This window comes from Castor canadensis, chromosome 15 (assembly GCF_047511655.1).
Source record: "Castor canadensis chromosome 15, mCasCan1.hap1v2, whole genome shotgun sequence".
Taxonomy (NCBI): domain Eukaryota; kingdom Metazoa; phylum Chordata; class Mammalia; order Rodentia; family Castoridae; genus Castor; species Castor canadensis.
In genome coordinates, this window is record NC_133400.1 from 71,064,712 (window position 1) to 71,082,426 (window position 17,715).

Sequence of the window (17,715 nt, forward strand, 5' to 3'; positions counted from 1 at the left end):
TTTGAAGTAAGAAATGTTTTAAAACATTTCTTATGTTTTGAATATGAGAGTTTAAATATGAGTTATGAGAGTACTCAGCACCGAGTACTGTTATACACATTTAAAATTAAAGATTTAAAAATATTTACTACATGTTATGCACATTAATATTGTCTCTTTTTATTTACTTTATAAATCCTGCTTATGACCCATTTTGTTAATTTTTTTTTGTACTTTTTTTCATGGTGCTGGGCATTGAACTCAGAGCATTGCATGTTGCTAATCACGCATTCTACCACTGAGCTGCATCCCAGCCTCTATTTTACTGATATGATCATGGTTAGAGAAATTCACATTTGAAAATACACTGGTGTTCTTCATAATTTAATACTTAGAAATATGTTTTACATTGATTTCTCTATAAAAATGAAGTATGAAATTGGTTAATAGTGAAATCTCTGAATCTAAAATTCTTCTGCATCATGTGTAGAATATTGGCCTAAGATACTCACACTTACAATTTGCCAAAAAAGAAACATATTCAACCTAAAAGCACAGTCTGGTTAATTTATGGCTCTATTCTTTTGAGGGATTCATACCTGTCAAAGTAACACACATTGCAAAGATTGAATCTCATCCTTGCGTACCAGCAGCTAGAGTGGACTTTTGGATTGCTTTGGCAGTAGAAAGTCTTCAATGAACAGTTGATTTAATTTTAGCTTGCTAATAAACACTGTTGAGGGCTGGGGGGGTGTATCTTAAATGGTAAAGCGCTTGCCTTCCAAGTTCAATGCCCTGAGTTCAAACCCCAGTACCATCCAAAACAAGTAAACAGAGACAAAGTACTGTTAGATGGGGCAGAGAGAAGAGGGAGTTGGTTCAAATGATAGAGCACCTGCCTAGCAAGCATGAAGCCCTGAGTTCAATCCCCAGTACCTGCCAAAAATAAGTAAATAAAATAAAATATAAAACACTGTTGCATGCCTATAATTCCTGTACTGCAGGCTGAGGCAGGGCCATCCTGAGCTACATAGTAAAACCCTGTCATAAACAAAGCCCACTGTTGCCCACAAAAGAGTTTAAATGTGTCTAGTATAAAAGCTGGGGTTTAGTTGTATGGAAAGAAAGCAGAGAGGTGAGTCCAGGATGTTTCATTTAAGCAAATGACATGAAAATTTCGTATTTTGTCTTTCTTTTCTTCCGCTGGTGAAAATGTCATGCTGCAATCATATCTAGCCTCTAAGGTGGTTTTCCAGTAGGAAGGGAAGAACAACTTTGTGAGGGCAAATAAGTTTTCATCAGACATGCTTATATTTGTTGAGAACTCACTTTTAAACTGGTTTTTGTGCTATGTCAAGGAAAAGACTCAACCCAATATGGCTTAGCTGCTCTAAGTCTTGACATCAGTGCTGGAGGCCACAGTTATGTGACTTCTCTTACTTGATTATTTTAGGCTCTTGTCAAATTTGAATGCTAGATTCTATAGTTCCTGTTCTTGCCTTGGTCTCTGATTGTAAGATTCCAGTAATATAACTGCTGTTTTTTGTTGTTGTTCAAGTTTTATTTTGTGAGATGGGGTCTTGCTATGTAGCCCAGGCTGATCTTAAACTCGCAGTCCTCCTGCCTCAGACTCCCAAGTGCTGGAATTATAGGCATGTACCACTACACTCAGTTTAATATACAACTTTTCTACTGTTACCAGGCCTCCTTTGGTCTCCAGTTCTCTTAGCATTTCCACCTGCCCTATTGAGGCTTGTGTGAACTTTAGCTATTATTGTTGTTATTATTTTAAACAAAGATCTACAGTCAGTTATTAGGGAATGCAGGGATATTTTGGGCCTCTTTGCCTAGAACCTCCTTAACCATTTCTAAACTAGACTTGAGTACAGTTAGGTCCTCTGACAGTAAAGGGACAGTGGTGGTTTGGTTTGTTTGTTTTTCTTTGTGGACAATGTTTTTAAAGGGGCTTTTAATTTCTTATTTTATACACTGAGAGGTCGGGAGGATGTCTATAAGAGTCACACAAACTTGTTTGAATGTTTCTTCCCAGAGCATAAATCTTCAAGTCTGCCCTTTTTCCTCTCTTGCTTTTCCTCTCCTTTTCTGAGTCTTAGAAATGCTCTCTAGTTTTTCTTCATGGTTTGGATCTTCTCTATATGCTGGCTTATGGTCAAATTCAACCTCCAAACATCTTAGCTCTTCTTCTGACATACGAAAGGATGCTTTAACATTTTTGTAATTATTTTCTCACGATAAAAATCTGACTTTCCAGACTATTGCTTCAGCACAGGCTTTAAAACACTATTTTGCTATATAAAATCTGGAAATTCACTTTTTCTCTTTTCATTCTTAACATACTACTCTAGCTGGGCCCCAGTGGCTCACACCTATAATCCTAGCTTCTTGGGAGGCAGAGATCAAGAGGATCACAGTTCAAAGCCAGCAGGGTTAAATAATAGTTCAAGAAACACTATCTTGAAAATACAAAAAAAAAAGGACTGGCAGAGAGGCTCAAGTAGTAAACACCTGCCTAGCAAAGTTCAAACCCCAGTACTGCAAAAAAAAAAAAGAAAAAATACCATAACATACATTGTAATCTACATTCGTTCCAAAGAAAATTGAGATGCCTCAGAATAAAGGAAAAAAGATTTTTTTTCCTCCTTTTATCATGTTTACATTTACTCACATATGTATATATTGTTTATGCCACCTCCCACCTCCTGAAAAAAGAGATTAAGTCACATCTCATGTGGTAGGAAAAAAGGAGAACACATTGATTTATTTTTTATTTTTATTTTTTGTATGCCATATGCCTTGGAAATACAAGACACACTTTATTCTGGACTATAAACAAGTATTATAGGAGCTGCTTCCTCAAAGTCCAGAAAGCACTTTGTATTTATTTATTTGTTAACTTACCACTCAGACTGCATTCTCTCCCGCTTACTTTGGCAAAGGAAGGGAATAGTCATCAGTGATAAATGGTAGTTATAGCAAAGCAACAGGAAGAGCTGGCTTCATGCTCAGGCGAGAACGTGTGCCTCTTCCTTATGCCTCCCAGTGCTCTACGTGTTCAGAGAAACTTCTAATAATAAACAATAAAAATGATCTCTGAAAGTACAGTCTTTGTGTTAATTTCATTTCTTTTTTTTTTTTTTCCCCGCAGTTTTAGGGATTGGCCAATAGCCCTGTACTTACTGGGCAAATTCTCTAACACTTGCTCTGCGATCAGCCCTATGCCTAATTTTAAAAAGGCTCCTCCTCCTCTGAGTGAATGCTGCTGACACTAGGGCTTTCAGCTTGGGGCACCTGGCAAAAATCCTACAGCCGGGAGCCCTGTCTGTATAACCTGCACAACTGTACATAGTAGCCCTAGATAGCACAAAGATAGCACATATATTATTGCAAAATTTTCCTCCAGTTGTCTTTGACATCTGAAGCTTGTTTTCTTTGATTATCTACTCTCTTGGGATCTTCCCACGCCAACCTCAAGTTGATGCAAATAGTTATCTGCCACTGCTGTTTGAACATGTCTCTGCAGCCGAAAGTGATGAGGGAAAGAAAATGAAACTCAAGTTGGCTACTCAGATTTTCTTTTTGAGGAATATGGGTTTGGAACCGAGGAATTTCAACCTCAGATTGGGTTTCTTGGGTGGAGTCAATGAAAAACTTAGGAGCCAAATTTGCCATGCTCTGTACTGTTTAGAGTGGTTAGGAAAGAACATCTTTTGGCAAAGAAATGAGACATTGAAAATATTGCTTGAGTTCCCACTGGCCTCCAAATGATTTGTTCTATACTTTTTTTTTTTTTAATGGGAGGAGCCAATGCAGTGGCTAGTCTATTGGAAAGAAGAAACTTTACAGCACATTCTGAGTTAGTTAGGGGTCTCAGTGGGCCAACTGGTGGGGCACCAGCTTGTAATGGGTTCCACAGTTTCGGCATCGCTGAGTATCGCCTTTGTGCAGCCAGAACCAGATGACAGTACAGTTGTCCTCTTCACAGATTCAGCCCACTATTCTCTTGTTGGTAATAGAGGGGACTAAATTAGGGTCTTCCTTGGTGCCTGAAGCTGCCTTTGGAGATAGCATATTATATGGGTCAAGACCCTTCCGTGCAGCAATCAGGATCTCCCGCTCCAGCCCAGTAGCCTCCTCTTCATCAGTAGGAATACCACCTCCAGAAACCCTGGAGCGCACCGCAGCCGCCGCATTGGGACCACGCGCCCTCAGGGTCTGCGCAGCCAGCACTCCAGCTCCGCGAAGTAACCTTGAAGCCATCACTCGCAACTGTTCTATACTTTTTTTTTGGGGGGGAGGGGGTTCTGTTCATAAGACTGAATAGTCCTAATAAAGTCCTTTTCTCCTCCTTATGCTAGCTTGAGTTATTTTCTATGATTTCCAACTAAAGAAATACTATAAGAAAAGGAAAAAAAAAAAAACCAAAAACCAAAAAAACCCCCACAACAAAAAAAGAAATACTAACTTTACATGAATTGTCTTTCTTTTGTGTTTTGGTACTGGGTATTGAGCCCAGGGCCTTGTGCACAAACTCTACCACTGAACCTCACCTCCAGCCTCTATCCTTAGACCTTTTTTTTTTTTTTTTTTTAATTCTTAGAACTTTTAGTGTGTTTTGCTCAGTTGTATTAGTGAATGTTCAGACAGGAAAAGAGATTATTGAGCTATTTCAAACAGCAGAGTCTTCTAAAATGCATTTCTCTAGAAGACTCAGAGAATGAGGTACTTGTTATTGCTGGCCAGGTCACTACTCAAGAAACTGCTTTGATTGTTATTAATTTTATTGAAGTTGAGAAAGAAAGGCAGAGATGGGTGTGTTGACTCAGCAGCTCCCAAAAGTAAGGAAAGATTAGTTCATCCAAAGCATATTGCAAATACTACAGCTTCTGGAAAAGAAGTAAAAACAGTACAAGATTTCACTTAAAGATTATTTTTTCTCCCAGGACTCTAGGCACCTTACATTTTTAGTCTATTGCTGATTTTTAATTATTTCTTGATAATTGCTTCCTCCACACTAAGATTAACACTGGCATTCTGCAGCAGTTTGGCTTAAGGTGTCTGGAAAAGACCTCCTCTCCCATGTTAAATTAATAATCAGATCTGCCGGAAAATTGGCCCATGGGTCTTTTCTGTTAAAATATCATGACTTTGTATAAAATGATTTTTGCCATCGATTATAATAAAAATTGAAGGGTCATAAACTTATTCTGTCTCCTGAAATCCTCTTATCTTGTGTGGACTTTGCTAAACTGAAAAGAGTGTTATATTAATCTTTCTTCCTTTTCTGGGGATTCCTGGGTAGAATTTTAATTTTTTTTTTTCTAGTGCTGGGGTTGAAAGTCTGAGCCTCACAAATGCTAGGCAAATGTCCCACCACTGAGCAACACCCACAACCCAGGAATGTTATTTTGACAAGATGCAAGGAAGCAAGGAGAGAAAATAATTGAGGGTTGTAGAATTTCAGAATGTCAGTTAACTCCCTGTTATGAACTGAATTGTGTCACCTCCTGTTATGGTTTGGATATGAAGTATCCCCTCAAAAAACTCATGTGTTAGCCTGGAGATGTAGCTCAGTGATTAAGTGTTTGCCTAGAATGTACAAACCCTGGGTTTAATCCCCAGTACTGCAAAAAAAAAAAAAAAAATTCATGTGTTGAAGGTTCCCCAGTTGTTAGCATTATTAAGAGGTGACAGAATCTTGGGGGTGCTAACCTCCTCGATGTATCAACCCATTGATGAGTTAATATCTGTGAGCTTGTAGGAGGTAAGGTCTAGTTGAAGAAAGTAGGTCACTGGGGGCATGCCTTTTGAAAAGTGTAACTTGTAGCCTGACTGTCTCTCTGTTTATGGCTGCCGTAAAGAGTAGCTTTGCCAGTGCCAGTGGCTCACGCCTATAATCCTAGCTACTCAGGAGACACAGATCAGGAGGATCTTGGTTCGAAGCCAGCCCAGGCAAATAGTTCTCAAGATCCTATCTTGAAAAAACCCATCACAGAAAAGGGCTGGTGGAGTGGTTCAAGGTGTAGGCCCTGAGTTCAAACACCAGTACCACAAAAAAAAAAAAAGAGTAGCTTTATTCCACTATGCACTCCTTGCCATGATGTTCTGCCTCAACACAAGCCCACAGCAATGGGACCAAGTGACTATAGATGGAAACTTCTGAAGCTGCATGGCAAAAAAAATCTTTCCTCCTTATTGGTACTGGGGTTTGAACTCAGGCCTCACACTTGCAGGGCAGGTGCTGTACCACTTGAGCCACTCTGCCAACCCTGTTTTGTGTTGGATATTTTTGAGACAGGGTCTTGCTAACTATTTGCCAGGATTGGCTTCAAACCACGATCTTCCTGATTTCTGTCTCCTGAATAGCTAGGATTATAGGAGTAAGCCACTGGTGCCTGACTTTTCTTAAGTATTTTGACACAGTCATGGACAACTGATTAGAACCCACAATGTTAGATGTGACTGCACTTTGAGCTAGGTATTTAAAGAAGTAATTAAGTTAAAAATGAGGTCATTAGGTTGGGGCCCTAATCCAGTGTAACTAGGGTTTTGTGTCCTTACAAGAAGAGGAAAAAACACCAAGGATGTGCATGCATAGAAGAAAGGTGATGCAACACAGGAAGACTGTCTGCAAGCCAAGGAGTAAAGAAGCCTCAGGAATAACCAACAATGTCAACACCTTGATCTGGGACTTCAGCCTCTAGAACTGTGAGAAATAAATTTCTGTTGTTTATGCTGCCTAGTTGGAAATATTTTGTTGTGACAGACAGCCTTAGTTTCAAAGTGGGGTGCTGCTGTAACAAATACCTAAGAATGTGGAAGTGGCTTTGGAATCAGGCAGTGGGTAGAAGCTGAAAGAGTTTTGAGGCACATGCTAGACAAACCTAGATTGCTTTGGAGAAATTGTTGATAGGACTATGAACTTCCAGACTCCAGAAATGTGAAAAGTGAATTTCTCTTATGTAAACTACACAGTCGGTGGCATTTTGTTATGGAAGCTTTAGCAGACCAACACACTCCTCCTATGTGATCATGTCACATAGTGGTGGTGGTGAGAGGGACAGGAAGAGGAGGAAGCCTGGTTGCCTAACTCCTGGTTTCTTTCCACTACAACACATTGCTACTCTATATTCTGGTTTGTTGACCAGCCACTTCCAATTTAGTGCCTGGGATGCAATATTGTGAATTAACTATACAGAAGTCTGAAGTTCTCTAAGTATGAAGTTTATTCCTTGTGTGCCAGATAATAAGATCAGTAATTATGTATTAAAATAATCCAAATTATGATTTTACTTGGCACATCTCTTAATCTCTCTGAAGTAAGGTCTGTGTGATTGTTAGCAGTCTGAAAATTTACAGACCAATATATAAAATTTCAATTTCTTCCCTGACATATGTCCAGAATTTGTGGTTCACAAACTGTTTTTCATGACCAAATTAATTCATTTGACTAGACATCCATGAAATGAAATGTACAAGGTCTGATTTATAAAATACATCATTAAGTTTAATTCAAATATTGTTACTCTGTTGGAACTTCCTTGAAAGACATTTCATTATTTATTTTAATAAAATCTACAGAAAAACACATTATAAAAGATGCTGGGGGAAAAGTACACATTATGGATTAGAAGTTGGACTTTGAAAAGTGAGCATGGTGCTCTTAATGTTGTAAAGTCTACCTGTCATTCCTAATGTGACCATTCATTCACCTTTATTATTTGGAAAGCAAGTTGTCCCATATTCTTTTGGATTGTGTGACTTTTTATCATATATCAAAGACAAGAAAATGTGTAATTTGTTCCCACTCTTTAATATTTGAAGGAAGAGATTTTTCTCTAATCTACACTGTCTTTGGTCAGCTGCATAGAGATATTATTGAGTTACAATAAAACCTTACATTTGCAATTCAAGTAGTTTGACAAATGTACATAGTTTTGTTACCCCCCACTACAACAATGTAGTGATTTAGTACATTTCCATTATCTCTACAATTTCACTTGTGTCCCTTTGGAGTTATCTTCTACTATCTCTCCAGCCTCTGATAAAGTCTGATGTGACTTCCATCAATTTTTTTTTTTTTTTTGCGGTACTGGAGTTTGAATTCAGGGCCTTCACCTTAAGCCACTCCACCAGCCTTTTTCTTTTGTGATGGTTTTTTTCAAGATAAGGTCTCATGTAACTATTTGCCTGAGCTGGCTTTGAATTGTGATCCTCCTGATCTCTGCCTCCTGAGTAGCTACCACCGGTGCCCAGCTTGTAAGACTTCTTTATATATTATGGATACAACTCTATCAAGATACTTGTTTTATAGCTCAGTACTGGTAGTTCGTGTCTGTAATCCTAGCTATTAGGGAGGCAGAGAGCAGGAGGATCACTGATAGAGACAAGCCCGGGGAAATAGACCCTATCTCAAAAATATCCAACACAAAAAAGGGTTCCCAGTGGCTCAGTTCAAACCCCAGTACTGCCAAAACAAAAACAAAAAAGCCAAAACTTGTTTTGTGAGTTAGGTGTGATAGTACATGCCTGTAATCCCAGCATTCTGGAGTCCAAGGTAGGAGGATTATGAATTCAAATATGGCCTGGGCTACATAGTAAGACCCTGTCTCCCTACCCTCAGCAAAAGATATTTTTTTTCAAGTATTTCTTCCAGTCTGTGGTTTGACTTGTCTCATTCTCCTCCTGTTCTTCCTCTTCTTCCTTCTACTTTTGTGGTATCACTAAGATTTGTTAGAATCTGCTTCAGTACAAGCATTGTGCTCTTGATGTATGAAGAATAAATGTGCTGCCAATCTTGAGCAATGTCACAAGATAATTGACATTTGATATTTTACACAAGCTTATCATCTGTTATACACAGAACCTTCTTCATCTGGAACTTAATTGTAGACTTCACATCATTTACTTTGGTTACCATGTTTCATTGTGGGTCAGCAGAGAAGGAATTTGTCTCACTGTATTGCCCAGACAGGCCTCAAAGTCCTGGACTCAGGAGAATCTCTTAGCCACCCAAGTAGCTGCGGACTATAGATGTGTATCATTATGCCTAGCTAATTTCATTTTTTTTTTTGATACTGGAGTTTGAACTCAAGGCCTACACCTTGAGCCCACTCCACCAGCCCTTTTTCTGAAGAGTTTTTTCAAGACAGGGTCTTGAGAACCATTTGCCCATGTTGCCTTTGAACTGTGATCATCCTGAGTAGCTAGGATTACAGGCGTGAGCTGCAAGGTATTCAGTTGATTTTTTGTGTTTTTGAAAAAGAAATGTTTTAAATTTTGCTGAAATCTATTTTTATAATTTTTTATTTAATATTTTATGTTTTTGTGACCTATTTAATTAGTCTTTGCTTTCTGTGTCCTGGTGCAATGTTTTCTTCTGTGTTTTATTCTACACATATTATAGTTTCATCACTTTCATTTGGTCATGACCCATTTCATTTGAGGGAAGGAATTTTGAATCTCAAGTTAAAATTTCTTTTAGTGGTACAGTGCCTGCCAAGCACAGGGCCCTGAATCTAAACTGCAGTATTGCCAAATACTACTACTACTAATAATATTAATAATTTGAAAGTCTCATCACTGAAGAAATTTTTCAGGATTAAAAAAATTTGTTTTGGCTGCACTGGGGTTTGCACTCAAAGCCTCATGCTTGCTAAGCAGGTGCTTGAGTGCCTCTCTGCAAGACCACTGAACAGAATTTTACAGAAACAATTTTTCTCCCAACCAGTTAAACCAAAGAAGATACAAATAGAAGTGACATTTATTATTCAACTGAGTCACTCCTGGAAGCCTGAAAATTTTTTTTTGTCATTGTAAATTGTATTGTGTCCGCTTTTTCATTTCTAGTATTCTTTGTGTCTGTTTATGTTATTGCTCAGACATTTTACATCTTAACTCTTCTGCTTGCTTCTTTTTCTTGTGATAGGGATGTGCTAAAAGGTTTTGTTTATAACTGGTGATACGTTAATTTTTTTTTTAATAAAAGTTTTTGCTTTTTGAGCTGGGTGCCAGTGGCTCATGCCTGTAATCCTAGCTACTCAGGAGACAGAGATCAGGAGGATCTTAGTTCGAAGCCAGCCCAGGCAAATAGTTCAGGAGACCCTATCTTGAAAAAACCCATCACACGCACAAAAAAAGGAGCTGGTGGAGTAGCTCAAGGTGTAGGCTGAGTCCAAACCCCAGTACCACAAAAACAAGATTTACTTTTTATATTGAGAAGCTGTGATTACTGTTACGAAGTTATATTTTTTGAGAAATTGTTCCCTTTATTATAATTTGAATATCCCTCTTAATCTTTTATATTTTTTGTCCTTGATTCTAATTAGCTTGATATTATTATCATAACAGATTTATTGGCCTGATAAATTTTTTTATTCCTTCATTTCAATATGGTTTTGTTTAAAAAAAAAACTAAAAAAAAAGAAAAAAATCAATACGGTTTTGTTTTATAGGTGTCTCTTATAAACAATATATAGCTATTTTCTTTGAAAATATTGTATGCAAAATTCAAGAAATTTTTTTAAGTTGAAAATTGCTTTTTTTTAAAGCGTAGGTAATTAGATTCAACAATACATTTCATTTTCATTGTTTCTTCTATTCCAAGCTTTCTGTCTGCTTTCAAAAAAACTAAAACACTGTAATCATGGTTCAGACTTGAACCATGATCATCCTTTGAATGACACTTAGTTGTGTTTAAATTCTAGGTTGAGAGTTGTTTTTTCTCAGTGCTCTGATGATGTATTTCCATTACCATTTTTTTTTCTTCTTTTGGATTTTCATGACAAGGTCTCATTGTGTATCCCAGACTGGCCTCAAACAATATCTTCCTGCCTCAGCCTCCTGAGTGCTGAGATTACAGGTGTAAATCACCATGCTAGTTTCCCTTATCTTTTTGTGTCATGAAATCAACTTAAAGGTCCTTATTAGTGTTAAATAGAATAGAATAGGAAAATCAGAATTTTAGTGTGCCACCACACCCAGTTTGCTGCTTACTATTTTCAAAGTACTATCAGATTTCTCTAAGGTTCACAAGTCTGATAGATAATCTTTTTTTTATTATTATTATTTTATTATTCATATGTGCATACAAGGCTTGGGTCATTTCTCCCCCCTGCCCCCACCCCCTCCCTTACCACCCACCTGATAGATAATCTAAATATTATTTTCTTTCTTTAACAAATAATGAAATTTGAGTTCAGGCAAGTTAAAGGATTTAGCAAAAGGCATTGAAAGCAGTAGTCCCAAGGGCAGAAGTCTTTCCATTATCCAATGAATGGTGTAACTATGTACAAATATTTGTGATTCATACAAAGTCCTTTTCAAACTGAGGACACGGTTGAAATGGTAGATACTTGCCTGCAATCCTAGCACTTAGGAGGCATGAGGATCATGAGTTCAAGGTCAACCTGAGTTACAGAGGGAGACTGTCTCAAACAAGAGAAAACAAAAAATCCCAAACTGAAAATAGTAAGCAGTATCACTTAAGTCTCCTCCAATGTTGTTGAAATTTGTGAATATATCAGTAGCCCATCTTAATGAGTTCCATAGTTAAACCTATATAGAGACCAAGATCAAAAATCTATTAAATTTCAGCTGGGCACCAGTGGCTCATACCTGTAATCCTAGCTACTCAGGATGCACAGATCAGGAGGATCCTGGTTTAAAGCCAGGCCAGACAAATAGTTCTCAAGACACTATATTGAAAAAAACCTTCACAGAAAAGGGCTAGTGGGGTGGCTCAAGGTGAAGGCCCTGAGTTCAAACCCCAGTACCACGCAAAAAAACAAAAAAAAATACTATTAAATTTCATTTCAGTCTGGGTTACATAGCAAAAAAAAAAAAAAACAACTCTGTAAAATGTAACAAATTGTATTAAATCATGAATATTATGCCTATTCTAAATATTATGTAAAGTAATCCTCCATTTACTGATTTACAGATTATAGAATCCTGATGGAGAATCTGGTGGTTAGAAGTAATCTCTTTTATGTAGGAGATAGAAGTTTTTCCATTTTATGACCCCTGGAAAGGGCAATATTTTAAAAATACTTGTTGATGGCAGTTTTAAAATTTGATTGAGAGTCAGAGGAGAGGTGTGACTCAAGTGGGTAGAGCTCTTGCCTAGCAAGAATGAGGCCCTGAGTTCAAAACTGAAAAAAAGTCAAGAAGGTAAACTGGTTGAATACTGTTGTTACTCTTTTTCTTTTTTTCTGGCACTAGGGCTTGAACTCAGGGCCTACGCCTTGAACCCCTCCACCAGCCCTTTTTTAGGTTGGGTATTTTTGAGATAGGATCTTCTGAACTATTTGCTTGGGCTGGCTTCAAACCCCTATCCTCCTGATCTCTGCCTCCTGAGTAGCTAGGATTATAGGCACCCGACAACTGTTGTTACTCTTATAGTTTTGATTTTAAATAGTTTTAAAACTATTTAAACTATAAGAGTATTTTCAAAACTCTTATAGTTTTGATTTTAAATAACTTCATAGAGGGAAATGAAAATATGAATTTTCTGGGCCATGCCAGGGTTTGAACTTGGGCCCTCATGCTGGCTTAGGCAGGCGCTCTATGCTTCAGTCACACTTTCTGCCCAAAATAGGGATTAAAAAAAGATCTTTAGTTTCATTTTAAGCCTTTGGACACTTTTCATTGCCCATTATACCAAAGGAATTTAATGTTCCTGTTCAAGTGAAAGCTTGAAATGACCCTTTTGAGGTTCTTGCAAAAGCAAGTGGTGACATAAAACAACAAAAAAGACTATGTACAACATAGCAAAAATGTGTGGATGACTTAAAAACTGTAGGAAGAGATTTGGTGGAGTGGCTCAAGCGCTAAGAGTACCTGTCTAATAAGTGTGAGGTCCTGAGTTCAAGCCCCAGAGCTGTCAAGAAAAAAAATATTTCTGATGGTCTGTAAAGGAAAGTCAGAGATGAAAGAGGCCAGGTGTATTGTGTGTAAGGGTACCGCTTATCTTGCTCAACTTGTACCCCATTTGGCATTACTTTGTACTTGTGGCGCATTACTTCGTACGCAGCTGACAATTCTAAATGAATTGATGGCGGGCAGAATTTTAGAAATTACAGCCTGAGTCATATGATCTTTCAGAAGAGAGAGGAAGGAAGGTTCTGTTTTTAATTTTCATGTGAATGGATGTCTCTGATTCACTGACCCTAATTGACCAAGTTCTGCCAAGTTTCGCAGTCTTCTCCGGGAAACGATTTCTTTCTCTAGATCGCTCTGTGGCGCCATCTTCTGGACCCTCGAGAAAACCCCGTCCTTAAAACTCCACCTTCAGTTGATGTTCTTTATGCTCCTCCCCGTTAGTGTTCGGGACTCCCTAGACGCATGCGCTGTGGTAGGGCGCCTAGCCTATGAGAGACTACAATTGCCAGAAGGCTGTGCGTCAGGAAAAAAAAAAAAAAAAAAAATTCCCTTGCTGTGTGGGGGTGGGGGAGCGAGGGGATGAAACCTCGCGAGAGAGTGAGGTTCTGGCGTCTGCGCGAAGTGGGTGGAGGGGGGGTGGAAAGAGTGAGGAAGAAGAGGAGGAGGTGCCGTCCCACAATACCAGGCGGGAGGGCGGGTAGGCGGTTTGTATCCGGGCTGTGAGGTGCTCCGAGCCTCGGCGGACCTTGCTGCTGCCTCTGTCTCTTTAACGCGAGAGGAAGCGATGCAGAGGGGTGGAAAATGGCAGAGCTGCAGATGTTACTAGAGGAGGAGATCCCGTCTGGCAAGAGGGCGCTGATCGAGAGTTACCAGAACCTGACCCGGGTGGCGGACTACTGTGAAAACAACTACATACAGGTGAGGCGCGCGGACGGGCGCTGACCGGGCCGAGGACCCGCCGCGGGCCGCCGGAGTGACCAACCCACTGGGCGGGGTGCGGATGTGCCCTAACCTCCGCCGCTGCCTCCACCCGAGCTTGAACCCCAGCCGGACTCAGCTTTGGGGAAAGCAAGTGGCCGGGCTGGGGAGCCGGGCTGCGATACAGGAAGTGGCTTCGGGGGCGCCCCGACCCAGGGGCGAGGGGAAGTACGCTCGGCCCCGCGGCGCGCTGTGCCCCCCGCGGCCGCCCCCTCGCGGGGCGCGCGCCCCGAGACGCCCCAGCTGCCGCCGCACCGCGGTTCCCGGGCGCCCAGAGCCCAGCGCAGGGAGGAGGCGCGGGCGAAGCCGCGGAAGGGAGAGGAAAAGCGGGGGTGTGTGTGTCGGAGCAGGGTGGGGTGGGGGCGATTATGTCAGTTCTACCGAGAGGGTGTGTCTTTTATTTATTTAAAAAGAAATTTGTCGTGAGTCACATCGCGCGGACCTCCCCCAGGAGAGAAGGGAGAGAAGGAAGCGGCTGCAGCGAGGAGTGAGGCAGGGCGTTAGGAGAAGTTAATCTTAAAATTCTTTTAATTGAAGGTTTGTAAGTCTGCGTGCTTGTCCGTTTCCAAGTCGCGTTTCCCCCCTTCTCATCATTTTTCACTTCCCCCTCACGATAATGTATTCTCGTTGTTACAGAACACGAATTATTCTTTTTTTAACTTTTTATTTTTGGTGGGACTGGTGTTTGAACTCAAGGCTTCATGCTTGCAAAGCAGGTACTCTACCGCTTGAGCCAAACCTCCAGTCCGAACACGAATTATTCTTGATGTACTGGGAGAAATGTCTTAGACTCTCTCTTCCTCCAAAAGTTCTTGGATTGTCGGCTTCATGAGTTAACTTAAAAAGGTGCCATCGCCGGTTCCTGAGTCCCCCCCCCCCCTTTTTTTTCCTAACCTAAGTAAATGTATAGAATATGAATCCAATCAGATTACCAAACAGCCTTTTAACCACAACATGAAATACCTGTTATTGCCAGTTTACTAGAAAATTCTTGGAACCTTAACTGTGGCAGATGCTTGTTTGTTTTTATTTTAGTGATTGGAAGTGAATTGTGTATTATAGTTTGGTTTGTAGACCTTTAATTGTGTAAACTAACAGTTTGCAGTGGAAGCAAATAAAAAATAAAGTACCAGAGTCCTTTTGTGTCAGTATAATGACACCAAAAAATTGGCTTGTTACTGGTGAGGCAAGACCAAAACTTGCTTTGAAACGTTAGGTTTATTGTATTTAGGACTAAAGTATTTATAGAAGTGCCCCCCCCACCATGTGACTATTATTTTTAAGAACCAGTAGTTTTTGTGTTGGCAAATGCTTTTCGTTTTTATTTTTAGAGGGACATACTGTTTTCAGAATATTTTGAATATTTCTCAGTTTCCATATTAGCAACATTGTATCTTCAGCACTACTAGGAATTTGTCTTCACATTTTTTCCAAGCTTTAACTAAAAGAGTTCCACCGCTAAATAAACTTGTTGAATGCCTGCCATGTATACTGTATTACTTGTTTCTGTAAACTTTATATTTAGCCTTTTGAAAAATCTTTTAAAATCTTGTAGAAATGTGCAAATAGAAAAGTGATCTTACAGTTTACTTTTATTAAAACTATGCAACTTTTATTCAACTTAACATGAAAAGCCTTGAAGTTGAGGTAAAACTTAATTGGCTGAACGTTTTAAACATTTTGAAAAGGAGAGCACAGGAAGTTATATTTTGGCCCCATTTTAGAAAAGTCATTCTTCTCTCTAGTACTCAGCAGATAAGTACTTCATTCTGAAGGGGTGGCTTCTTTTTGTTCTGCATGTTGGGAAATCTGACAAGTACATGGTGTGGTAACTGTTGGTAACCCTAACATGTCTTAACCTGTCTGCTGACTGTTTTTTTTTAAGGAGTCATATATTGCAATGCTTTTTCCTCCCTCCCAGAATTACTCTCAGTGGCCTCAAGTTTTTTGGTTTTTTTTTTTTTTTTGATGGTGGTGATTTTAAACCTGACACCAGTGAGGTATTCTGCTCTTTCTGGGGGCCAGGGGAGATAAAATTGACATATAGCAATGGTTATTGCAATGCCTTAGCCTTTAAACTCTGAGCTGCATTCACCACGCCACTAGTTCCTTGCCAAGGGGCTTAGACAGCGTCAGACTCAGACAAGTTCAGAAAATGATGTAGTCAATGGTGTTAGAAATACCCATTTTTTTATTCACATGTGCATACATTGTTTGGGTCATTTCTCACACCCTTACCCCCCTTCCTCCACCCTTTCTCCCCTCCCCTCAGTTTCTGGCAGGTCCCATTCTGCCCTTATCACTGATTTTGTTGAAGAAAGGACATATGCATAATAAGAAAGACAAAACGTTTTTGCTAGTTGAGTTAAGGATAGCTATACAGAAAGATTCCTACTATTGCTTTCATGTACCCGTGTGTTACGACCCATGTTGATTCAACTCTTAACTGATCTTTACCTTGGTTCCTGATCCCCTGCTTATGACAACCTGTCATTTTAAGGTTTCTGTATTAGTTCCTCTGGAGTGGGGACATCAAACGCTTTCATGTTATGGGTTTTCTACCAATTCCTATATCTCCCCTATGTGCTCTCCCCTTGTCATGTGATCCAAGTCCAACAGCATTGCTGTATTTACCCTAGATCTAAAGTCTGCATATAAGGGAGAACATATGATTTTTGGTCTTCTGGGCCTGGCTGACCTCGCTCAGAATGATGTTCTCCAGTTCCATCCATTTACCTGCAAATGATAAGATTTCATTCTTCACAGTGAGTAAAATTCCATTGTGTACAAGTACCACATTTTCTTGATCCATTCGTCAGTGGTGGGGCATCTTGGCTGTTTCCATAACTTGGCTATTGTGAATAGCGCTGCAGTAAACATGGGTGTGCAGGTGCCTCTGGAGTAACCTGTGTCACATTCCTTTGGGTATTCCCAAGAGTGGTATTGCTGGATCATATGGCAGGTCTATGTTTAGAGTTTTAAGAAGTCTCCAAATTTTTAAACATGGGTGTGCAGGTGCCTCTGGAGTAACCTGTGTCACATTCCTTTGGGTATTCCCAAGAGTGGTATTGCTGGATCATATGGCAGGTCTATGTTTAGAGTTTTAAGAAGTCTCCAAATTTTTTTCCAGAGTGGTTGCACTAGCTTGCATTCCCACCAGCAGTGGATTAGGATTCCTTTTTTCCCACATCCTCGCCAGCACTTGGTGGTGGTGGTGTTCTGGATGGTGGCTGTTCTAACAGGGGTGAGATGGGATGTTAGTGTGATTTTGATTTGCATTTCCTTTATGGCCAGAGATGGTGAGCATTTTTTCATGTGTTTTTTGGCCAATTAAATTTCTTCTTTTGAAAAAGTTCTGTTTAGTTCAGTTGCCCATTTCTTAATTGGTTCATTGATTTTAGGAGTTTAGTTTCTTAAGTTCCCTGTGTATTCTGGAAATATCCATTTGATATTGAGCTCTTTTTATATCTTTTCTGTGACCCTGATTAGGTAATAAATAATACTTTTATAATAAATATATCTCTTGTTAGGGAAAGTAGTCACTTGTATTTTGAGGTTTTTTTTTTTTTTTTTTTTTTTTTGAGACAGTGTCTTCCAGTGTAGCTCAAGCTGACCTCAATACCATGATGCTCTTGCCTTAGCCTCCTGAGTGTTGGGATTACAGATGTGTGCCTCCATGCCCAGTTGAGAATTTTTTTTACCCAATGCGAGTTGTTAGTGCTTGGGTGATTTTTATCTTGGTAGTTTAATTTTCATTTTCTCTCTCTCTCTCTCTCTTTTTTTTTTGGTACTAGTGTTTGAACTCAGGGCCTACACCTTGAGCCACTCCACAAATCCTATTTTGTGTTGGTATTTTCA

The 17,715-nt window shown here is 39.6% G+C and overlaps 1 protein-coding gene, 1 non-coding gene and 1 pseudogene across 16 annotated transcripts in view; 1 reads left to right on the forward strand and 2 right to left on the reverse strand.

The window, feature by feature from the left end:
* Positions 1-2,896: 2,896 nt before the first annotated feature.
* Positions 2,897-3,106, reverse strand: LOC141417615 (small nucleolar RNA U3). Its single transcript, XR_012442268.1, has one exon. It is a non-coding gene; the product is annotated as a small nucleolar RNA U3 (small nucleolar RNA).
* Positions 3,107-3,811: 705 nt separating this feature from the next.
* On the reverse strand, positions 3,812-4,257 carry LOC109684286 (cytochrome c oxidase subunit 5B, mitochondrial pseudogene; annotated as a pseudogene).
* Positions 4,258-13,514: 9,257 nt separating this feature from the next.
* The window catches only part of Abi1 (abl interactor 1), a 98,988-nt gene continuing 94,787 nt past the window's right edge, over positions 13,515-17,715 (forward strand). For 5 of the 15 annotated variants that reach the window (XM_074056466.1, XM_074056470.1, XM_074056464.1 and 2 more), the window contains exon 1: positions 13,518-13,797. In XM_074056466.1, the coding sequence (XP_073912567.1) occupies positions 13,681-13,797 (117 nt within the window). In that variant the 5' untranslated portion in view covers positions 13,518-13,680. Of the gene's footprint in view, positions 13,798-17,715 lie in introns of all 15 variants that reach the window. The other 10 variants (XM_074056460.1, XM_074056461.1, XM_074056467.1 and 7 more) reach the window with 4 other exon arrangements.